We start from the raw sequence: 25920 nt of genomic DNA, 5'->3' as shown, positions 1-25920 counted from the left end.
TTCCGAAACAACGGATTCTGTTGAGACCGTTGGTGTTCTTGAATGGCTTTCTATTAGATGCTCCAAGGGTCTTAGTAACCGACCAATAAACTTCTCTGAGCATCGCGTACTTCAGCAAAAGGTAAATTATTAAGACGCATACATCGAGCGTTTTGTTTGCGCAGATATCAGACACGCAACCAGCGTGCTCACTTAAGTAATTAAACTGATTCGGAGTCGTTAACGTTTCCGAAGTCCGATAAAGGGGATTTTATTTATTATTGTAATGTAAAATGTTATGATTGGTGTATCATTATGTTGGTATCACACTTATTTTGGCCGTGTCACAAATCCCAGTGAGCTGCCAACCGAGACGTGTGTAACGGGAGCCAGCTGGTAGGTTCTGTGCAGTATGAAAACCTCACTGCTCTGGCATCAAGAGTCGCACACTAGTGACCGATGTTGTAACTTTTAGCCTCCTCGTTAGCGCGCCCGCCTCCCATGCCGGAGATGCCGGTTCGAATCCCATTCGGAGTGGTTCGAGCAGGACCGGTTACACATGATAGACACGTTTTTTCTGATTGGCCATCACATTTTTATAATTAATTTGCCCTTAAAGAAAATGTAAATATAATAGGAAGAAGGAAATAACAGTACACACAGTAGTCCAGCAACCATGGATGGCATGTCTGCATTAGCAAACACATTTACTCCAAATTACTGAATCAAACCAATTGCACATACAGTGCATAGTGAATAAGACATTTACTCATAGCGCGCATGAATCGCTTTTACTTTGAAGTTGCACTCACACGCTCATGCGGATCAGCATGAGCACCAATCTCCTGACAGTTTAAACGACCTGGATCACCTGCTTTGATTGTCACGGACTGACTGTCATTATTTGTGAATCAGAGGAACATTTGTTCCTGAAGTTTTGATTCTGGCTGATAGAATATGCACTTCAGATAAATATATTAGATGAATGCTAGACGGGAATAAAATGCTGGATTTGAGGAGAGACCGTTAGAATACGTGCTTCAGATGAAGATTTTTGAGCGCTTCTCAGGATACTGTATCTGCGCAAGCTGTGTGAGGTTCGTTTATTACATCTGTTTAAATAAGATTTGTGCATATTTGCAGATGGTATTTGATATTAGTTTTATTGATATTTGCCCTTTTATCGTTAGACAAGACAGTTCAAAGTTACAGGGAACTGTTGAGGAGAGAGAGGGAGGATGAAACAGGCGAGCACTTAATGAGCTCAAACGCGTCTGCTGCAGCTCTGATATGCGGACCGTTTAAATGAGACCATGTTGCACACCGGTCTATTATTGTAGTAACACGATGGCACATAACAAGAAAACAAACCGTGACTGGTCGTTTACATGTCTCGGTCACTTCACATGAAAGCAGGCGATTCTCAGCGTCCTCAAGAAACAAACTGGTCAAATGGGGAACATTTATCTGCTAATGCGATAATTAAAAATGTTTGAATATCGGGCGATTTATTGGTCGTGGTGATGCATCGGTTGACCACTAGTATGAAATGGTCATTATATTTTCAAACATCATCTGCAATGAAATAAATAAACCTGAAAATGTCCTTTCTGTCACAGAGTTGCCAAATTATCTGTTTTTTTCCTGTAGGACTTGCTGTTGATTCCAGTAGCATGAATTTCTCTGAGGTCCTCAAGCAGTCCAATCAACTGTGCAAAGTTTCTCCAGATGGAAAATATTTGGTAAGATCATGTTTCTATCACAGCCATCAATGTCGTCATATGAACCTTTTTCTCATTTTCAGGTTTTTGAACATGGATTTAAACTATAGCAAGGTAAACTGCTTTTGTGGTAAATGGGAGACCACAGAAATTAAATAGTTTCTTACCCATTTGCTCTAACAGCAGAAGAAAAAAACATACTTGTTGCTAAATCAGGTGGAAATGCGTCATCACAGTCTGTGAAAAGGTCTGTTGTGATCAGGCCATCGCATTGCACATTGCAAACAAATCTTTCCTGTGTCCACCACAGTTAATTTCTTTACCTAATTATCCCATATGATCTTAAACTGTAGGCCACCTGTGTTCAGTACCGCCTGGTTGTCCGTGATATCAACACACTTCAGATCGTGCACCTGTATACATGCCTGGATCAAGTGATGCACATGGAGTGGTCTTCTGACTCTCTCTTCATCCTTTGTGCCATGTATAAGAGAGGACTTGTGCAGGTACTGTAGATTGCTCATTGTGTTTATGATGCACATTTACCTGATTCCAGTGCAAAGGAATTCAACCCCTTCCCAGATGTTCCTGAAAAGCTTTGAAATAGTTTGAAAAACACTTGCAGATTTTTCTTTTTTTTGAGTCACCATTTTATCCTAGCAAATCAAAAATCATTAATTTTAAAAGAGCTCAAGTACTGCAGTAAACCTTTACAAGTAACTTTGCCTACGTTAGGTTAATAAAATCTAGATTTTTAAATTTTTCCTTAGAAAATGTAAAACCTGTTGCCTTTTTCTAGGGTGTTTTGGGTGGTTACTTACTTGCCCAAGTCAAACGGGCCAAGCCTTAATTCTCAATAATATCCCTAGGTGATTATTTTCACCTGATTTATCGTCCGCCAGGCAAAAATAATAAATCTGATCGCTTAGAAAAGTAATAGCACACCTCTTCTCAACATCTGCATTATTTGAGGTAACATTCACGTCTGTAGCATTTACGTTTCAGGCAGAGTTACATGCTGAAGTTTAATGTTTAGGGGTTTGTCAAATCCCTAAACCTATCAGCAATAGAAATCGCAATGCTTGCCTTAGCAAACACCACTAATTATAACTTTAAAATATAAAGTACTATCTATAAGACCAGTAATTTTATTTCTATAGTTTGACAAGAAACAGATGAAAACTCATGTTTAGTTGAACTAAATGGACCTTACCAGCCGGCACCAGTCTTTCATGTTGAGCCATTCATTGGAATGCAACTGGGGTCAAATATGTTTGTAACTAAAGAAACTGTTTGTGCATTGCTCTGTATTCACTTTCAGGTGTGGTCTCTAGAACAGCCAGACTGGCATTGTAAGATAGACGAGGGTTCGATTGGATTAGTTTCATCACGCTGGAGTCCTGACGGACGTCACATACTCAACACTACTGAGTTCCATGTAAGTATGCAGAGGGAGTTTGTTCTGTATTGTGTCCACTATTGCTACCCATAAATAAAACCTGAAAATACCAGTCGGGCTGAGTTCTGTCTCATAACTCTCAAATGATACATTTTGTGGCATTGTGGAGTTCAAAAAAAGTATTCTTGTGGTACCATGATACAGTGATCAGATGTTAATGCCATGGTAATTTGATGAATGTACCTTTGATATACACTGAATGAGTCCCATGTTCTTGTACCACAGTATTTATATGGTGCTCCAATCATTATTTCAATGATGATGCTACCATGGTACATGTCCATAAGAAATCATGGAACTTGTTTCATGTATTATGTAAATCTCTCTGTTTTGAGCGGAGTGCCACAGTAGTCGTCTGTCGCCTGAACTTGATTCCAGGAATTACTGACAGGTGCTGAGATGTAGGACAGCTGTGTGTGTGTACTCTATACACTTGGATTGAACAATCTGTCTGTCTGTGGAATTCTGTCTGTGGAATTCTTGCTCTTTCACCCTGTCTACACTGGCAGAGAGCTTCGCCACATGTCAAAAGCATATAGATCCCATTATAATCAGTGAAGCTATCTAAACTGGAAGCATCCATTGTGAAGCACCAACAGTAATGGATGTCCCGTTCCACATACAGGCACTACTCCTGCCAATAAGACAAATAAATGGTTTAGAACGTTCACTTCGATGCGTCCATTGTAGACGGCCTCAAGCCGTTGCGGCATGTCTGAGATTGAATGATGGCTCGACATTTCACTGTTCTTCCACTTGGAGAAACTCCGTTAAAGGTTTAGGTAAAATAACAGAGCATTATCGGTTTTAAAGGCATCCAGTTTTTATGAAAACAAGCCGCATGAAGCTGTTCATGATTGTAACTTTACCATGTGTACATTGCAAAATATGTGTAGTGTACACTACAGCCTTGAGACACTTATTACTTACAAAAACATCAGCAACAGCAATGTTTTAAAATAAGTTTCTATAACTAGATAGGTAAAGTTTGCCAAGTCAATTTTGAAGTTGGCTTGACAAAGCCTTGTCTGAAAGTTTAAACTGGTTTTAATAAATTGAAGTTTGAAGATGGATGGACGGACAGACAGACAGAGAGATACTGTAGATAGATAGGCCTTGTGTGGGTTTGTTTACATTTGAATTTTTTGACAATTGGAGATTTAATTATTTTGGCTCATTTCAACATTCCGCCAGTGTAAATGTATTGGAGTTTATGGATTTTGGATCATCTGCATCAGGAAATCTGTTAATTCGATCTATTAGAAAAGATATTGCTAGTCAGAACATGTTGACTTCTGTGCTGACTTTTGTAGATGTAGCTTGAAAGATCTCAGAAAACCTAAACCAAATCTGTAAAATAATATGTTGTGCTGGCAAGCCAACATAAAAAACAAATCTTCCACCAAGTAATATAGTTCATTAGCCTAACACCCTGTCTACACCGGACACGAGAGGCGTATCGTGTCAAAAGCAATAGAACTCCATTATAATCAATGATGCTGTCTACACTGGTGCGTTCATCGTCCCAACAATAAATTGGTGTTGCATTCCATTTTATGTTGCATGCTCTGGCGCTACTACACAATTTATATGGTTTAGAATGTTTGTGTTGACATGTCCAGTGTAGACAGCCTCAAGCCATTGCGGTGTAGACAGGGTGTAATGGTATAAGACCATTTTAAAGGTGCTGTAAGCGATAGTGTTCTGAAGATTTCACATGACTGAGCTGTTGAATTATTCATGCCCCCTCATTCCAAAACCCCACCCTCAAAAAGATCATTTTGAGAGCAAAAGAGCAACATTGTTTGTTCCTGTGGCTGTCAAAATTCATCAGTGTTACAATAGCCCCCTCATCTGACAAACATTATGAATCATAGCCTCAATTATCTACTTCAAATACAACACTATGAGAATGAGTAAAATGATTGACAGGTGAAAAGTGTCAGTTTTTGTTTGCTGTTTACAAAGTTTACAGCTGTTATAGAGACCGGTGAGATCTCCAGACACTTATTTCATTAATATCTTTAAGGGAGTAGGAACAGTTTTTTTGCATACCTTTACATTAAAAAATCACTTGCAGCAGCTTTAAAGGTGCAGTATGTAAGATTAAGAATGTGGTGGGGGCGTAGTGGGCTAAAGCGCATAACTGGTAATCAGAAGGTTGGTGGTTCGATCCCCACAGCGACCACCATTGTGTCCTTGAGCAAGGCCCTTAACTCCAGGTTGCTCCGGGGATTGTCCCTGTAATAAGTGCACTGTAAGTCGCTTTGGATAAAAGCGTCTGCCAAATGCATAAATGTAAATGTAAGAAACCCTTGTTATTAATAACACCTGTGGCCGATAAGTGAACTGCAGCCAGCTTCCTGTTGCTCATGCACACACTCCATAGGGACGCGAGCGAGCATCAGCCAAAACAATGACGTAACGTACATAGAGACTGAATGTGATCCACTGGCATCATGCTGACAGATGAGGTTGCATAATTAAAATTACACAGTTACTACAAACTTTGAGACCAAACTAAAACTTCTTATCAGCTAACATAGTATACTGATACATACAGCTGATTGGCAAATTCTCAGGGCCGGCAAAGCCTTCTCTGCTGGCCTAACATGCCATCACTTTCCACTCTTAATTAATCTATAAACAAATAGAGAAAAAACAAAAAGTTTATCCAGTCGGAATTTATTCCTTAATGCTTACAAGTGAAGCGTGACAGCTGTTTCACAAATCACATGCCCAAAGCCAAGCTAGTTAGCTGAAGCAGCACGTGAGTTTGCGCTCCACCCCCTCAGGCCTTCAGAATTTCCACAGAATCCCTCAACATTGCAAATGAATGTGCAACTGAAGTCAGATTGTCAGATTCATCAGCCAATCAGATTGATTTATTTGTTCTTGGTGGGTGTGGTCTTTAGGATAGGTCCCGGTTGACCTTCCTACTTTGAAAAGTGCAAGCGAATACCTATTGAATTCAGAACTACAACTTGTAGGCTCGTGCAGAAATTCTCAACACCGATTTCGCCGAGATGCAGGGGCATGATGTCACACAAACTTGTCGACACTCAGGGAGAGATACAAAGTGATAAACATTCACTTTATAAAGCGATATGGATAAAAATGTTGTTTAAGCTTGTTTATCAAATGTCTGCAGAAACAGGTGTTTAAAACATTATAATCTCTTTTGATAATCGTACACAAACACTAGCGCTGCAGCATTGTTTATCAGTTGGGTTACTTGGAGACATCTCTAATGAGAGTCAAACCCCTGCTAAACTAATGGGAGCATTGCAGTTCCGAATATCGGGGAATGGAATGCATTTATGGTCGGAGATATCAAGCAGGAATATCCCTCATCCAACTTGAATGGAACACAGCATAACCGTGTGCCCTGACGAAACGAAATTTATTGCAAGCAACATTTAAATCGCAAATATTATTAGATAGATTCTTCCAGGTTTTATAGACCTCCTTGGTAGATTCATATGAAAAATTATGATTTTTGAATGTCTGTTCGAGAGACGTTCATTTCACAAACTAGTCATGCTGCAGTTAAAATTAGGCTTAATTGAGCATTAATTGTCATTTCAAGTTCTAGCTTTTGTGCTTGGATGTGTTTTTAAAATGTCAATTGGTTTTATTATTAGTTAGCTGTGACATAATGTATGATGCCCAAAGGCATAGGGTGTCTTATTCATTGTGAAACTGTGTATTCTTAATGGCATGAATCACACTGAAGGCCTAGACTTTTAATGCACTGCCCGCCACTGATAAAGCTACATACTACCGAACTATACCAGACAGATTACTGTTGCACTGCACTGTTATGTTGCACTACAGGGGTCTGAAATCACACACAACCCATGTCATTTTCTTGATCTAGTATGCCACCTAGAGGATACAAAGTGAACATGATATACCAGGGGTCTTTAACAATTTTCAGGCCAATAACCCTTTGAGAGGGGTAAAGAGTTGCATTTTATGCCTGCCCTATAACAACATGTATATAGTACCACAATAATTTGTTTACTTAAAATACTTTGTAAGTAGTTCATATGTTGTATATATTTAATCCAAACAATGAAAATTCAGTTAGCATATACTCTCCTCGTGCTGTCCCAAACTCATATGAGTTAAAAAGGAGATATTAGGCTGTATGTAAGCCTCAGTCACTTTCATTGCATCTTTTTTTTTTCTCTCCATTTAATGAAAGTAAATGCTAACTGAGGCTAAAAGCTTGCATAAAAACTATTTTGTGTTCCACATGAGAAAGAACCTCACAGAATTATCAGATTTCCAGAGTTTTATTAGAAAGGTCTGTATTGAGAGAATGTTATTAAATGACAAGTTAAAGTTTCAGTCTGCAAGATTTTGGCACATCTTCACCTCATTATAAGCAAGCAAAGTGGGGGCAAGATGCTGCTGGTTATTTTGGTTCTTCTATACTCATGTGCCATCTTTTGGCATGGTTCCATGTTTTTCACTTGGTGTGAAGTGTTCTAAAGCAATGTTAGCAAAGTTTAGACTGAATATGCAAAGTAATATGTTTATATTAATAAAATGTTTGAAAAGTTAATTAACATTTTACAGCAGGCTTAAATAGATTTTATTCCCATAGCAACTGGGTAAAAATAGTTTCTCGTTTCCCTCTCCCTGAGGATAAAGGTACATCAGTATCCATATTGTCATGATATACTGTCAACTGTTTGTGCAAATGGTACGTTTTATTTGTCTGCAAGTTGTCTGATGGATTTCCTGGCATTTAAACCTGCTCACACTCCCCAACGTCACAAGACTTGTGAATGCTGTTGGAATTGATGCCATTAAGGCAGTCATTCCCAAACAGGGGACCTCAAAATTCTTCTTGGGGTGCCACAAGTTGACTCGAAATTACTTAAGTTATATCAAATAATGTAACTACATAAATGGAAATTACAAAACTGGTGAAATTCAAGATGTAGGCCTAAATAAACGTCATGAACTGAAAGGTCCTGAATCTTCTCGAATCAAAAATTACGATTAATTATTGACATTCCTACTTTCTTGGGGGAGGGGCTGTCAAATATTGTCTTGGACTTTGGGGCTGCTTGGAGTAAAAAAGTTTGGGACTGTGAATACAACATTTCCTTAACCATTTTTATGTATTATCTTCACAGTTAAGAGTAACCGTCTGGTCCCTCTGCACAAAATCTGTATCCTACATCAAGTATCCTAAAGCCTGCCAGAAAGGTGAGTTTATGTGAGTGAATGTAGACTGTCAGTATCTAAAAGCATTCGAAAGTATGAACTGATCCAATCTGAAACTTACAGGGATAGTTCACCCAAAAATGAAAATTCTCTCATTTACTCACCATCATGCGATCCCAGATGTGTATGACTTTCTTTCTTCGGCAGAACACAAATTAAGATTTTTAGTAGAATATCTCAGCTCTGTAGGTCCATTCAATGCAAGTGAATTGTGACCAGACCTTTTTGAAGCTCCAAAAAGCAAATCAAGTCAGCATAAACATATCCAGTGGGTTAAATAAATGTTTTCTGAAGCGATCCAGTTGTTTTGGGTGAGAACAGACCAAAATGTAACTCCTTTTTAACTGTACATCTTGATAGCAGTCTCCTTGTTGATCAAGATTTCAAGCTCAATTAAACTTTCTAGTGCTGTCTAGCACACTGCAAATGCATCAAGGCCTAGGAAGTGTAATCGAGTTTGAAATCATGATCCTGTCTAGAGACTGCAATGGCAAGATGTAAAAAATAGTTATAAGCTGATATTGAAGAACATCAATCCTCAGCTGGCAAGTCAGCTTCGAAGCAATGGAGTTGCTACTGTGGATGGTTTAGTCCGACTTGGGCAACAGCTGAAAAAGGACAGGGTAATCCAGTAACAGTATGAACAACAGAAAAAACCCTATTGGAAACCCAGAGTGACTAACATTGCTCCTATTCAGTCGAATAACCCAGTAATCTCCCAATTCAGTCTCCCAATGTAAATACAGTCTCCCAATCAGTCGCCTATCCTCTTCCTACCATCCAAGAATTTTTAGAAGGGTGTGTTTCCACCTTGGACCTTTAATGGTGGCTATTGGCAGGTTCGACTGGAAGAAGACAGTCAAGACAAAACTGCCTTCTTATGCAGTCAGAAACTATTACATTTTGAAGTCATGGCCTTTAGTCTCAAAAATGACCCTGCTATCTTCCAGCGGCTCATGGAAAGAATCTTGGGAGAGCTGGGTGGAATCAATAGTTTAGTCTATTTTGATGACATAATTATCTACTCTCCATCATGGGAACAGCACTTTCAGGACATCCAGGCTGTTTTGGACGAATTGAAAGAGGCCAACCTGACTGTTAATGTGATGAAAATGCATTTCTTCTGTACCACCTTGAAGTTTCTTGGCCACATTGTGACTGCTAAAGGAATCGAGGCAGACCCAGAGAAAACTAAGAACAGTCCAGGAATTCCCGTACCAAAGAAAATTAAGGAAGTCCAGAGGTTTTTAGGCATGGCTGGATGGTATCATCGGTTTGTCTCCCACTCCACAAGTAGTGGAACCCCTTAATGCCTTAAAAAGGAAAGGTGCTAAATTCCTTTGGACTCGCCCAGTGTCAAGCCGTCTTTCAAGCCCTAAAACAGCTCCTTGTGTCTCCAACCTGTGCTGGGACATCCTAACCTCAATCTGCCCTTCGTCGTCTACACTAATGTAAGTGAGGTTGACTTAGGAGCTGTCCTGGTGCAGCAAATGGGACTAGGCACTGAGGAAGTCCTTGCTTTTGCCAGTCGTACATTGAATCCAGCAGAGGGCCCTGGAAAAATGGAGATACTACCTGGAGGGAAAATTGTTTGCTGTGGTCACTGATCATTCTTCCTTGATGTGGGTCTTCAAAACTCAGAAACCTAACACCCACCTAATTCGGAGGGCACTTTGACTCCAGGAATTCAACTTTACAGTGGGAAAAGGAAAGGGAAATACAACACTGTTGTATTGTCAAGAGCACCTGTGGACATCAATATACCTGACTTGTAGTAACAGAAGTTCTGCCAATCACTGATTATGACATCTGGAAGGTACAGCAGGCTGACCCAGCCATCCAGCACCTGTATGAGGACATAATGAAATCAGAAGAAATCATAGTCAATTCTTCCACCAAATTGTCCATATTAGAGGACAAAGTCTACAGAGTTGTCCATTTTCAACACAAAATTGTGTACATGCCAAAAACTCTCCGACATCAACTCCTTCAGTCCCTTTATGAAGACCCTCCAGCTGGACATTCTAAAGATTACAATCTTTGGTGTAGTTGCATAATATATACCAAGTAGGGTTGTGCCGATGGACGATATCATCGTCCATCGTGATGGCTGACCAACATCACGATGTAGAGCCACCATCGTGATGCCACGCCCCCTTTTGCGAGTCTTGCTAGTGTGACTCACTAATCCTAGTCTCTTCTATAGTTAACCTAAAAACTTTGCAGGGATTGCTCTGTAAATTAAATTGAGAATATAACTAATGCATATATGCTATTTTAAATACTGTAGTATATGCCAGAGACGTGTTAGTCTGTGAAAATACCGTGTCAGGCAGGCTACACAAATATTGATCTTGACATTGTTAGCTTCTTGTCTTTTTTTTACATGTCTTACACTGTACATTTAGATTAAAATATTTTATGTTGTAGGCTACAAGAAAATAGCCTTTATTAATTAATTATTAGTAGTTGTAGTGTCTCAGAAAATCTTGCTCATTGTCACATAGAGCTATGTACTCTTGTATACACTGAAGCGGCAGTTTAAGATAAACCCAGACCAGCGAACGTCAAATAACTTTTGTCTGGTTAATACTTTTAAAGAAAAATTTCCTTGGCCATAAATCCATAATGTCAAATCAAATGAAAGAAACAAGGTGAATATGATTAACACACATTTATTAAAACATAGAAGAACTACAAATAAAGAACAAGAAAACGGGTAGGCCTACAACACTCAGACCGAAACTCGGCATTAACATTTCACTTATAATTAGCAGCACAATTAACTTCAGCACAGGCTACAAAATAAATTATGTTAATGAAATATTGTAAAGTGGTCATATGAACTACACAAATGAACGTTTAAAAAATAATATGCAAAATCGAATAGCTCCGCAACGGATGGCGAAAAATGCGTAAAGAAGTCTAATATCTTTCACCATAGACCATGTTTAAATTTCGATGTTTCTGGCCAGAAATACCAACATATTCACTTTATCTGGTTTTAATAAGCTGCGGATTGGAGTAACTACACTACCCGCTGTGCTGAAGACCCGCTCTGATGGAGTACTGGTAGCACATATGCACAGATATTTCCGTGCTAATCTTGCCATGAACGGAAACCTTTTGTCGTTCGTTTTCCACCAAGTCAGCGGGTCCTCTTCCCCATCAATGGCCATTTCCTGCAGGTACATGGTCATTTCTGCCTCGACCTTTTGCTCATCAGTGAGTAAAATAACGAAATTATAGTTTTTAAGTGGAAAATAGTATTTATGTAAAGAGATAAAAAATAAAAAGTGCACAACTCTTCTTAAGTGAAAGCTAAAAAAAAAAATGCTTCACGTGTCGTGCAACCTACTGATAAAGCGCCGACGAGTCATTAGTTGGGTTAGTAAAATAACGAAATAATAATTTTAAATATAATTTGTGAAAATTATATGAAATTATATAATCCCGCCACGCCCCCCCCGCCCCACCCCACCGACGATATCATCGTCCATCGCGATGTTTTACTGTCAACATCATCAACTGCCAATTTAGGGGACATCGCCCAACCCTAATACCAAGATGTCAAGGAGTTTTTAAAAACCTGTCACATTTGTCAGTTTTACAAGCCTGAATGCCATCGGTTGCCTGGCACACTGGAACACACCATTGTTCAATGACCATGGGAGATGCTGGGAGTAGACTTGATGGGTCCATTCCCCAGGTGCTCATTTGGGAATGTGTATTTGTGGATTACTATTCAGAGAAATACTCACTCGATGGTGTCTCCCAGATTACATCTTGCCTGATCGAGGATCGCAGTTTGTCTCTGTGTTTCAGAAAAAACAAATTGGTGCATAGGACAAAAAAATTACAACTGCACACAATCCGCAGACGAATCTCACTGAGAGGATTTACCGTACACTCAACAATGGTGGCCTCTTATGTCAATGACAACCATAAACACTGGGACAAGCTCCTACCAGAGTTCAGGTTTGCACTTCATTCTGCAGAGTTAAATACCAATCACTCACTCAGAGGGCTCATGGATGTGTTGTTGCAACAATGAGATGTTTCTCCTGAGGATCCATGCTATGATAAAATGACAGAATTAAATCAGATGAAGAAGTATGTTGAGAAAAGACTAAATACAGCTTGTCAATGCCAAAACCATGACAAAAACCGGAGAGAATTTGTTTTTGAGGAGAATGAACTCCACTGTGAAATTGTTGTGGAGAAGACTTAAGAGTGGTACATGTCTCCAGACTGAAACCTTGCTTTCCCTCTGCACAGGAACTTGAGGCCCAACAACGACGTTGTATGCTAAAAATCTTTAATGAGGGCAGCGACGAGGAAGAGTTTCTTGGATTCACTGAGAAAGACATTCAAGAGATTTAGTTTTATGCCTTCGCCATACTGGCAAGCTTTGCTTAAGAAGGGGGGGTAGTGTGACAGTATAGTCATAAAATAATAAACTTGATCACTCATCACCTATAATAATCATCTACCATTTAAATCATGTTTATTCTTTTATCTTATTACTCCATAATTATTCTGTAAACACTCTAAATTTGATTTTTAATATAGGATTCAATTGATATGCAGTCACAAGATTTGTGTGTTTGGGAGGTCATAGAAACTTGAATCATTTACTGTAAGTATTTACCTGTAATTCAAGGATCGACCCTGGAAGTCTAGCCAGGCATTCACTGTCTCAGAAAGTTAAATTGCATGTAGTCCTCATAACCCCCTTGTCAACATGAAGAGAAGTTTCGCTTCACAAGACATTAAATTCAGAAAAGACATTACTGCCATAGATCACTGCACTCATTCTTTGGTCAGTGCTGTGTGGATTCACCTGTCTGTCACTCATTTATAGATTGAGCTGTAACCATCAGATCATCTAATGGAAAACTTGTGTTAAATGGTGCTTCGATCTGAACATGTGTTGTGTTGTCCATGTAACACAGTGAATTGTAAACCTTTCTTAGTTAATTATTGTCTGCAGTTTGGTTTAGCTTTTTGGGTCACAGTTCCATTCAATATAAAGCTGGCCTTAAGGTGCGAGTGTAATTCTAGCAAAATCGAAGAATGGGTGTGATGTCATTTTGAACAAAATCTGGCCAGAGACACACTGCACTGGTTGGAAACAGCTTGCCAGAACACTCTGCACCAGCTGTTAACACCGTTCTTAGTGCCATGTCCAAAATTGTAATGTGACCAGTGGGCTCTTCTCCAAGCACTTTATTAGGAACACTATGGTCTTCTGCTGTTGTAGCCCATCTGCCTTAAGTTTCAACGTGTTGTGCATTCTGAGATGCTATTCTGCTTGCTACAATTTTACAGAGGGTTTATCTGAGTTACCATAGCCTTTCTGTCCTCTTGAACCAGTCATCAACAAGGCCTTTCTGTCCGCAGAACTGCCGATCAGTTGATTGTTTTTGTTTTTGCACCATTCTGAGTAAGCCCAATAACACATGTCAACACAGCGGAAAGTATTCAACATTTGTGGGAGTACAATGGGAAAAGCACATACATGATAAAATATACCCATTTATACACACCAATGTGAAATATCAACTGTCCCTCGTGTTTGCGTATAGGCACTCGTAGATTGGGGGAATTCCGGAGTTTGAAGTATGAGGGAAACCCCACTATTGTGGCGCAATTTTGCTGCAGGTCCAGTTGCTGCCTGAGTCCGCCATGACAGTTGTTGATTAAAAGAAGAAAATTTGCTCTAGCGCACCTTGTGGCAATGCTGAGAATGCAGCGCGTACTTGCGTTGGGTTATGAATTGAGCACTGACACATTTCACAACGCAACGACGCGTGAAATTGAGCTTCCGTAGCAAGGTGCATCTGCTTTTACATACTTGCATAGAGTATGTTTGGGCCTTAAGAAATCAATACACTGCAACCTATTGAACAGACTGTGCTTTGTCCATCACAATCTTCATGCCATATTAAAAACAGCATCTACTTTTACTAAGATCTTTTGCTACTCCAAACTCGACAGCTAATACAAATGTCATGCAATATATGCACGTATTTTATAGAATATATGTTTATAGCATTATATACTGTTTATAGCATTATATATATAAATGTGTGGTTTCAGGGATGGACTTCACTGCAGATGGTCATTATATGGCACTGGCGGAGCGTCGGGAATGCAAAGATTACGTCAGTGTGTTTGTGTGTGATGACTGGCATCTTCTCAGAGTGAGTACACCAGTTCTGTTCCATTCTCTCAATCAAAAGGATGATTCGAAGAATATAATTGCATCAGGGCCATGGCCTGGTGGCTGAGCTGTGGTGGTCATGCGGCAGACACCAGCAAGGGAAGTCAACCCACAAGTTGGAGAGAGAATCGCAATTAACTTGTACATTTTAGAGTTTTTACTCGCCAGTCTTTTGACGACATGTAAGCGCAATGCAACTGAAAACTCAAAGATATTAAAAACCATGAAGGGGGCATCTTTACATATATGAAGTTTTCCACGCTATATAGTATGCGAGATTTGACATTTTATTTTTATTGTCATCATTTGCAATCACATTTTAGGTATGAGAGAATTCGGCAATTACCAATTTTAACGTTTTAACAGAATCACATTTCTCCCACAGTTGACCAACAATTATTTTAATATTGGATAATATTTCTTATCAATTTTTGTTATTTTGTGTAGCATTTTGAGAGTGAAACTCAAGATCTGGCTGGGCTGGAGTGGTCTCCGAATTGCTGTGTGCTTGCGGTGTGGGATAGCTGTCTTGAGGTGAGCTCCTTGGATGTCAGCTGTATCACCAGAATTGGATGTTTCATTATGCATGCATATGTTAATAGAACGTTCTACAGAAGTTCAGAATTATTAGCTGAAGAGAGAAATGTGTCTTTCTGTCCTCAGTATAAAATTCTATTATATTCTCTGGATGGTCGCCTGTTGTCCTTCTACAGTGCTCATGAGTGGTCTCTAGGCATCAAGTCTGTTGCTTGGACTCCCAGCAGCCAGTTCCTGGCAATTGGCAGTTATGACGAAAAGGTGTGAACTCTCTTTTAGAATTGTGTGTTGAAGCGCCATTTTAAACCCTAGATTAGTTTTGTGCATGGAACTACTAAATAATTAACCTGCTGTATCAGGGATAGGGATTCTTGGTATGAGGTTTAAGAGAGCTTTGATTGGCTTTCCAACAGGTTCGGATCCTGAATCATATCACCTGGAAGAAGATCACAGAGTTTGAACATCCATCCATCATCAGCAACTCCAAAGCTGTAGGTGTTTTGTTCCTGATAATGTGTGTTTTATGGGAGCTGGGTGTGAGGGGATGAGTTTTGAGGTGGGATTATTTAAGAGACAAAAACTATTTTGTTAAATTTCATCCCCTGTTGGAGCCATGACATTTTAACCTGAATATGTTTAATATATCAGATACTGATTATATTTGAGTTGATTTGACAACATTCTGAATATCACAATTGTTTTAATGCACTTTTCATTTGGCCATTAAGTCTCACTGGAGTTTTGATCATTCTTTTTCTTGCGAATATGAGAGTGTTTAGACTGGAGATATTTTTACTGCATCTAACAGCAAGTAAATCACTTGCATATGTGACCAAAATATGAATTTTATTAGCAAGAGATTGAGTTGTGTAGTGGCGAAGAAGAAATTGAGTATCACGGTCCTCTTACTGAGTAAGAAGCCGGAATCAGTCTTTTCTTTTACAGTGTCTTGTGAGCATGCACCCTGAAGGAAATGGACCTTATTTATAAATATTTGTACAAGCAAGTCATACACATTATACAAGTAAAAGTGTACTTATGCTTCACTTTGTGTATTTTGTATCCAAAGATGAGTCCCAGGGACCCCATTTTCATTTAATGTCTCTCTTAATATCCTTTCTGTTATTTAGTCAGTTGGTGATCAAAAAGATAAAAAGAAACATTATTTATTACCAAACATTGTACGGATGAGGAAAAAACAACCGTGCAACTTCTCTATTGTTAATGTGCGCTGCGCCAAAGTATTTCTTGCAAGTCAGTCCACTGTCGGCCATGTTTGGAACACTCTCGGTAGGCTGTTTCCAGTCATGCCAGTGCAGCACTTGAATGGAGAAAGACCAAAATCTCAAAAACGGTTGGTCAAGATTATGATCAAAGAACACATTTCAAATCAGCATATAATCTGACAATACTAGAATCATAAATTGTGCTACTTTACCTCATATTACTAAAAAAACCCGCAATTTTCCTGGCTTGAACAGCTAATGCGCATGTGCATTCTCAAGTTGATTGACAGGCAGTGTGTGTATCTATAAAGTGATTGGCTCTTTTACCTGTAATGCGGGACCTCCTTTCTACAGCTTATCCTTTTGAACGTTGGTCGCTAGAGCTCCTTGGTTGGGCGTTCCAATTACTCCAATTCATTTGAATAGAAGTGGTCCGTCTCTGCTAAATAGTCTCTGGCTGCGCTCACTCAACTATAAACAGATGCTTGTGGAGCAGCCGTTCTCTTAAAGAGACAGTACCAATTTAGCGCTTGTTATACAGATCAATGTTAACTCAATATTAATCGTACAAATGCACATAAAAACATTTGACAAAATGTTGCAAGTGTAATACATTTTTGAATACATTAATATTTAAATGCACAATCATACACTGAAATATTTTAACTTCAGGAAACACTGTAAATATGAAAGAATTTAACAAACACTAATCTATGCAAGGGTTTGGTCATTTTGTATTTGATTGTAATTTTTTGGTTTAATTTGTTTTGCACAGTAGTTTTGATATAGTAGAACTTAAATATTTTTTAACAAATAGTTATTAATTCTATTTTCATTAGGTTCCAACCTTTTCAGTTTGTATGAAATTTCAAACTGTGACAACAGACATATAAATTGATAGAATGTGAAATTTGTACAAAAGCTAAAATATGATTAAAAGGATCAAAAGTGACATTTGAAAATGAAATGTACGATCTTGCATACTATATTGTGTGAAATCATATATAAGAAAACTTGTATACGTGTCCATAGAGGGTTGATCTATGATTTAATGTTCACACTGTATGTGTGTATATATATATATATATATATATATATATATATATATATATATATATATATATATATATATATCACAGTATATCAAACCAATAAAAAAATATTGAGAATGTTTTTGTTAAATATTCTGGTGAACTGTCATTTTCTTTTAGGTGGTATTTAAGGAAATGGAGAAAAGAGCTGTTGTGGGTAATGAGGATCTTTCTATTCATCAGTTGACTGTGGGTAACTCACTCTTCAGCACTCAGAGCAAATGTAAGTTTCATTAATCTTGTGATGCACATCTCAAAACATAGTTTTTGCTATAGGTAAACTATGTTCATAATGTGAGGGGGGTCTCTATTGTGTGTGTTTGTGCTAATATGACCTGCTATGCAGACAGAACTGTATCTTGCGGTGGCCGTAGTTTGGAGGCTCAGTGTGGTGGCAGGCTATTAAAAATGATGAATAATAATTTTTATTGCTGGACTTTTGGTCTTCTGATGCCAGTACATAAATCTTATCAGCAAAAATATGGCACTTATTGTCTCATTGTAACATGAGATTAGCACTGCTTAGCCCCCAAAACCCATTTTAAAATGCCCCATGACGACACCTTCTGTGGTAGGTATGAAAATAGCAAATAATAATATATAATATAGTTTATAATATTATACATTTACATTGATCCCCACAACCACCACCATTGTGACAATGAGCAAGGCACTTGACTCCAGGTTGCTCTGGGGGATTGTCGCTGTAATAAGTGCACTGTAAGTCAATGTGGATAATAGTGTCTGCCAAATGAATAAATGTAAATATAAGTCAACAAAATTGTCAGTGAAGAGAATGCACATCATTTTCATGACAATCAAATTTTTATTTCTACTTGTTTTTTTCTTTTCTTTTATTTGTAATTATTCTTTATGATGATTTTTATTAGATTGTAATTACTTCAATACAACAGTCTTTTAGTATATTATAAATATTTTTAGCAGAAATCTATAGAGATGTATTTGGTTAAATATGTATACTTTTTTTTTTTTATCCCATTTTTCTCCCAAATTGGAATGCCCATTTCCCACTACTTAGTAGGTCCTCGTGGTGGTGCTGCTGTTACTCACCTCAATCCGGGTGGCGGAAGACAAGTCTCGGTAGCCTCCTTTTCTGAGACCACCAATCTGCGCATCTTATCACATGGCTTGTCGTGCGTGAGACTCGCAGCATGTGGAGGCTCCATGCTATTCTCCACGATCCATGCACAAATTACTACACGGCACATTGAGAGCGAGAACCACTAATTGCGCCCACGAGGAGGTTACCACATGTGACTCTACCCTCCCTTGCAACAGGGCCAATTTGGTTGTTTAGTAGACCTGGCCTATATACATATATATATTTATATATATTTATATGTATTTATATTATAGACCCTACATATTGTAATTATTTGCATTTTAATGTATAATTTATATTGAATTATCTTTATTCAGGGGCCTTTCTCAGCAAATTATAATTATGACAATTATTTAATTCGATTAATTAATCGCCATGTCATGTTTGATATAAAATTGCACACTTTGGCGGCCATTGCATAATCCACGTGAATTCAACTGATAATAATTCAGATTGAAATATCTTGTTTTGTGGCAGATGAGTAAAGCACTGATTAGACAATACAAAAAAGGCTTTAAAAGTCAATATAATGTTTGTTTTATTCCAATATTAATTAAAAGTATGCCTACAGTCCACATCAAAACATTTTGCTTTGAGTTCGTCAATCTGTCTTGCTCTCACAGACTGGATGGACACTTTTGAAGGGTCTCGCAGGTTTCTGTGTAATAAATGTTACGTTTCTAGGACCTGTGTCAAGTTAAAAGTGGTTGAAACTTTTGTCTCTTGAGATCCCTGCATTCTGTTGTGCTTCGCCAAGCTGTCAAGAATGCATCCAGTGTGATCAGCTCTCATTCTATGGCTGCATTGCTTGGGATGTTTGTTGAGGCGTGTTGACTGCCCCATACTGATGTGTCTTGTAAAAGCACATGTACTTTAAGCTCAAACTACTCCTATGGTAAAAAAGATATACGTACTTTTATTACAGAATTTACATACGGGTCAGGGGTCATGAGTATTTGTGTTTAAGTTTTTAACCTGTCCAATTTTATAGAATAATTGCACTAAATATATGTGTTACATCAACAGTGATGAGAATGAGGGCTTTAACATTTTATCTGCAATACCTTATTTCAGATGAAATCACACAAATGCCAGCCCAAGTATCTGTGGTCAAGCCGGATCCAGATCGTGCCAACCCAAAAATCGGCATCTCTGCTTTGGCTTTCAGTGCAGATAATCGCTACCTTGCTACAAAGAATGGTGAGAATGTTTTGTCTCTCATATTTAACAATCATGTATCTTGAAAATGAAACTTTCCATGTCTTTGAAGTTTGTATTCATTTTCATAATTTCCAGGCCTGGCAATCACACATTTTTAAATTCCCTTATGTGTACAGGTTTCAGTGACTGATATAAAACACCTCCACCTCGCAGTGTAGTTAATTTTTCACGTTTCAGACAGTACGCCACATGTTCAGTCTGGTGACAGCGGCAGTTTTGAAAGGCATTAAAGTGTTCCAAACTACGTAGTTCGGATTTACACAACCATTTGTTGCCTTGCTTCCTGGGGAATTCCCTTGTGTTCAATACACAGAACTTATTCTCGTCATTGATGTGCTAACAAATGTCCTAACAAGTGTGCAGGGCTCAACCTTAAAGAAGGCTTAATGGCCCAGGGCCAGTGAGTTTTGGGCACGTTAAAGGAACGGTCACTTTTCCTATCGGGCCACTGCTGCTTTGTCACAAAGTCTTCCATGTGTTGATAATGTACATGTGTTTTTCACAGACCCAGGTTGAGATTTGTGTGTGTGTGTGTGTGTGTGGTATTAATATTGAGATGGTGACACTGTAAATCCACCATCAGATAACATGCCTCAGAGTGTGTGGGTGTGGGACATGCAGAGACTCGGTCTGCTGGCAGTGCTGGAACACACGGCTCCTGTGCGCTGCTTTGTCTGGGACCCACGCAGACCTCGACTGGCCCTCTGCACCGGAAACTCCAAAGTGTATCTGTGGTCACCAGCTGGCTGTGTGTCTGTCAATGTTCCAGTGGAAGGTACAGATTCACCACAGTACATGTCACAACTTTTTATTCACACAAGCTTTCACACTGTTCCTGAAACATAGTGTTATATACTGTAAATGTGTTATGATTCTATGTTGCTATGTGTTGTAATAAGCCATGAGCAGCTGTGCATTACACCGTGACCAGATAAAGTGACTAATTTAAATGGAAAAGATACCTTTTATCATTTGAGTTTTTGTCCTAATTAGCCACAACGAGTGACCGGACATTTTGTTGATTGTTTGGTTTCTGCTACGTCACGCAAGGTAGCCCCGCCCACTGTGAAATGTCATTGTTCCAAAATCCTGCTCCACATAACATTAAACATCCGATACGTTCCGAATTGGCTTTGTGCAGCAGTTTAGTTTTCGGTGTTAACAGACAATTTTATTTTATCGCGTTTGGTTAAGACAGAGAACCATATAAACCAATACATTTTAGCTGTGAATCACGTGTCAGTAGCTGCTGCAGTTACCAAAACCAGCAGATCCTAATAATATGAATTGTAAAGTTTAGACACCACCATACACACCACTAGCGACTTAACTGCCAGCCACTGGCGACATGCAGCGGCAAAGTAGCTGGCAGTGTGAACGCAGCTTTACACTGTGAATAAAAAGATGTACTTAACATGTGTGACAGTGACATATAATCACTCTTATTTCAAATGATAACATGATTTAATTGTTAATGTTATTTTTTTAACTTGTAATCACCCCTCAGACTGTGTACACATGAAAAAACTGCCAGTGAACTGATATAGTTTGAAGTGTCTCAAATATTTTCTTTCTCATTGAGCAAATCAACAACAAACTCTTCATCACTGCTGCAGCTTGCAGGGAAATTGTTTTTCTTTTTTGATCTGCTTGTCAAGTACTAATGAGAGGGCAGAGGGCACACCAGCTCAAAGGTGTGCTGAGCCACCTACCACATTATATTGCTTGTGGAATAGTGCCACCTATTGTAAAGGCGTGAATATGCCAACGGTGGTCATTCGCTTCGCTTTCTATGGGAAAAATCGCATCGCGTTTGGTGCTAAAAGAACTTAAGATGAAAAAATGACACATACGTGTAGGGGTGGGCCATATGATAAAAATTTAATATCATGATAGCAGTATACATCACAATATAGTTAGATTTTCTGAAAAAATAAACATATTGTAATGCCTGTTTTTGGATAATCAAGTTTGTGAATTAAAGACTTTATAAAAAATATCTGTTTATTTGGAACTTGACAAAAAGTCAAAGTTAAAAATATATATTTTTTAAAAAAGAAATGAAAAAAAAAAATATATATATATATATATAACACAATTTGAGCAGAATTGTATTAAGGGTGATGATGGCCGCATGGCTGTTTTCATCGCCAGTGGTGGTTAGAGTAGGCTATCTAACCATTCAAGATGTTTGACTTCCTCCAAGGAGCTTTATGGTTTCACATGGAATTCAAATGGATCACGTAAGTTTTGTGGTCTGCTGCATGATATAGAGAAAAGACTGATTGAGTAACGCGATTGATCGTGCTCTGCACCCTCCTGTCTCTGGAGCACAAACGGTAAGCCTGCTGGACTCCCACACACTTGCATGCTCCAGAGATAGAGTGCACAACAATCACGTGAAACACAGCTGCACGTTTCAGAAGAGAAGCATATTTAGAACACAAGATGAATGTCATTGAATTTGCTCTGGCTGCCTAAAAATTGTCAGTACCAGGAAAAACTCTTTCCATGTTACTTTAATACACTCCGCCTTCCTCTACCATTTCTCAGACAGAATGTGTACCGCTTAAATGTACACGTGCACATTTCTTGCCACGCAGTGGCGATTTTCCGTAACCGCGAGAGAGACGATAATCCAAATGTATACCGGTTGTCAAATTTCTAATGATTTATAATTTCTATCGTTAAATAGCCCACCCCTACATACGTAAAAATGTATATTTTGTTTTATTCACAAACATTACCAAGGACTGTTTCAAATAAGCTAATTTGAGCAAACTATCCTGTTCTTTTGTAAAAAAATAAAATAATGTAATTAACAATATGCATTCATAAAAATTAGATTTTTTTTATATAACAACAGAAACATAAACTCAGTATAAATAAGTGCTTTAACATTTTATCATTTCACATGTTATTATTTAGAAAAACAAGTAGTAAAAGTTTTGTTTCATCTGTGTTTCAAAGATTTCCCACATACTAGTCTGGTAAGCTTCCGAGTTTCTTGTACCGCTTAGCATTTTCTTTCCACCATAAAAGCAGATCCTCATCCATTGGTTTGCATGACTCCAATAAGAACCGAATTCCCGTAGTGTAATTCAATAAAAATCAAAATATTACATGTATTGACACTGTTGAGTTTGCTTGAAAGGAGAGACGCCATCATATCTTCTCTCATTCAACGCCGATAACACACATCCACAGTGCCCCCAGTGGACACAGTTGTAACTGCGAGAAAACGAGTAACCGTGTAATTCAACATTGCTCACGGCAGGGAAATGTGCAATATTCGAGTAGGGTTATTGATAGTTGAGTAGCTGGTGCAGAATGATTACTAGATTACTCATGCACATCTCTACACCTACTGTAGCTATGACTGCAGAGGCTTGGAAGAATTCTGCCACTCCCATATATTTCATTAAATTACATGGAAAATCGACCCAGATCAACATCATCATCAAGAGGCATAAATTATTTAACCTAGGCTAGAAGATATATTGTAAATGGGCAATTCTTTAGAAACAAGTATGTCTTTTTGAAAGAGAAATTTCATAATAAACGTCCTTCACTTTAAAAATGGCAGTTCCTAAAGTTTTAAAGTAACTGCTGAGTAAAAACAAAGGCTAAAGCCAATTTTGAATCTAATTTGGCACTTGACGAGTGTGAATTTTGGACCTTGGTTACAGTGATTTAAAGTTGAAAGATATTGTTACCCCTTAGATGTGGTAAAATCACAATAAAGCACAGCCTCTCATGACTTATTATTTTTTATAAAATGTTGGCAACAGCAATATAAAAGACACCGATGTTTAACACATAATTAATCCCAATAATCAATTCAAGAGCTCTACAAGAAACCGCTTCTTTGAAACATCTGACTTATCATTCTACATGTGTTTCCTCACAGGGAGTTTTCAGGTGCAGTCTCTGTTCTGGCACTGCAGTAGCAGCTTGCTCATCCTGCTCTCGAAAGAGCATCTCTGTCTGTGTTACATGGACACAGAGGAGACATAGACCAAAGCACTTGTTCAGCACTCCCAATAGATTTCACAGGATAGGGCCAGTTTCTGCTGATCATCTGCTTCCACGGGAGCAGGAGAGATTTGTATGAGATCTGGTTTCCAAAGAACACTAGGAAATACACTGTGCCTGCAAAAGTACCTCAACACTTGTGATATGATTTTGTAGAGTTCAGGAAGGATTTTTACAGCATTGCTTCAGCTTAATTAATTTGGAAAAAACAATGACATGAAACGTTAAATAATAAATCCTAATAATGGCAACTGTCAATACCACTCATGCTACAAGGTGTCACTTTCTAGACTGTTAGGCAATAAAATGTGGCACATTCTGTGATTGTCCACCTAGGGTAGTTCTGTATCTCCTGGTAAAATCAATCTTGCGCTGTTCCTGCTTTGTTCTCATGCAGAGCACTACCTAGGAGAGAGGTTTATGAAATATGTATTATTCCTCAGCAGCAGTTCAAATGAACTGACTGACGCATTTACTCAGATCTGTCTTGGTGGCCTTAGAGAACATAAAGATTTTACACACGCTTCATGAAGGACCAAACATTTAATTCGAAATGCATCAAATGTATGTGACTTGAGATTTAGAGTGATTTTGTAGCTGTATTATTAAAAATGAATGTCAGTTGTGAATGTGAAGCTTTTTGCTTCATGAGGATAATGTCTGTGTTGTTTTGAATGTGTGTATTTATATTACCAGGTTTACTTGTGTACAAATATGTTTGGAATCTAGGTTTATTTGTATTTTTATTTTTTTTTTTAAATAAAATTACAGCTATTTGTATTAAAGTTTTCTATATTGATGTTTCCCTGTATTTATACTTTTTATTTTATAGAGCTTATAGGCAATGAATTTAACAAAAATGGCCAAGGACCAATATTAAAATCATATATTTATTTTGTTCTTTCTCTCTGTGTGTGTGTGTGTGTGTGTGTGTGTGTGTGTGTGTATATACATACACACACGCACCTCAAATCTGATTGGACGAGAGACATTCCATCAGCACTCAGACACTTCACTGTGTATCACTCCACGTTCATGCTGTTCTAAACTAAAGTGTTATGAGTTACTGGCTTTATTTTGAAGTTACTTATGTTAGCCAGCAGGTGGTGACAAAAGATAATTTATGTTTAATATGAGCCAGTTGCTGACGTAAAGTGAATCCGTTAGTCATTGTTTACATAGAACTGCGCTCTGTGATCGCTGTATTACTACTACATTACCAAAGTTAGGAAATAGCTTCAAATGGCTTTAAACTGACAACTGCAGGATTAAGGCTCATGCTGAGAGACACAACAGACTGATTTATTACAGAACTCAAGTGCTTGCCTTTTATCGGAGTTTCCTCATTGGATACATACTGTTTAAAATGGTGGAGGACATCGCTGTTTCTATAGTGAATGACTCTTGCACACCGGCAACCGCGAAATAGAGAGCAATACCTGCTTGGACATCTGTTTTCCACTGAGAATGTTGATCTTCAGAAAGCTGACAGCATCTCTGCTTGGGTGTGGCAACAGTTGATTGCACACGCTCCAGCTCTCTCTCTCTCTCTCTCACACACATCCAGCTGTCTATCTTTGTTTATCCAATAACTTGTTAGAAGCAGCACAAGCCATGATACTATTTCTGAAGTGAACTTTTTGAATTACTTGTAGGCTTTGACACATCATTTACCAGCAATGGCAGATTCTGATCCATCGTGTAGGAAAGTAGTTTTCCTACACGACAAAAATGCGTTTTTATAACCGTACTCGGTTTTTCCTAATTTTTTAAAATGCACTTGTTCATTGAACTGTTGTCGGCCTGCGGCCGAATCACAGCAGTAAAAAGAAAGTCATACACATCTGGGATGGCATGAGGGTGAGTAAATGAGAGAATTTTTGGGTGAACCACCCATACGCAATAAGTTTGTGGAAATTGTGATAGTCTTAATGCAAAACATCTTTTTTTTTTTTTTGTTTTGTTTTTTTGTGCAGAATAGAATAAATATTTTTCTTTTGATTTGTCTGTGAAACATGACCGGAACATGTTCTTGACAGACGAGATTCACGCTTACAT

The 25920-nt window shown here is 38.3% G+C and overlaps 1 protein-coding gene across 1 annotated transcript; it reads left to right on the top strand.

Annotated features, from left to right (window-relative positions):
* wrap73 (WD repeat containing, antisense to TP73) lies at positions 1 to 24721 on the top strand. The gene is made up of 13 exons (XM_052108465.1): positions 1 to 121; positions 1630 to 1721; positions 2054 to 2206; positions 3022 to 3138; positions 8313 to 8385; positions 14506 to 14609; positions 15077 to 15163; positions 15293 to 15427; positions 15580 to 15657; positions 17604 to 17706; positions 19681 to 19806; positions 20411 to 20602; positions 23738 to 24721. The coding sequence occupies exons 2-13, from the start codon at positions 1653 to 1655 to the stop codon at positions 23842 to 23844; spliced, it is 1344 nt and encodes a 447-aa protein (XP_051964425.1). The 5' UTR covers positions 1 to 121; positions 1630 to 1652; the 3' UTR covers positions 23845 to 24721.
* Positions 24722 to 25920: the final 1199 nt, after the last annotated feature.

The sequence above is a fragment of the Xyrauchen texanus genome, chromosome 37 (genome assembly GCF_025860055.1).
Source record: "Xyrauchen texanus isolate HMW12.3.18 chromosome 37, RBS_HiC_50CHRs, whole genome shotgun sequence".
Taxonomy (NCBI): domain Eukaryota; kingdom Metazoa; phylum Chordata; class Actinopteri; order Cypriniformes; family Catostomidae; genus Xyrauchen; species Xyrauchen texanus.
Note: the sequence above shows the minus strand (reverse complement) of the source record. Positions and strands in the feature narration are given on the sequence as shown.

Bases quoted from the DNA above. Each gene is read 5' to 3' on its own strand.
- wrap73 (XM_052108465.1), top strand. From the start codon at position 1,653: ATGAATTTCTCTGAGGTCCTCAAGCAGTCCAATCAACTGTGCAAAGTT. The intron at 17,707-19,680 runs GTAAGTTTCATT...ACCTTATTTCAG, and splicing joins CTTCAGCACTCAGAGCAAAT to ATGAAATCACACAAATGCCA. The intron at 20,603-23,737 runs GTACAGATTCAC...GTTTCCTCACAG, and splicing joins TGTCAATGTTCCAGTGGAAG to GGAGTTTTCAGGTGCAGTCT.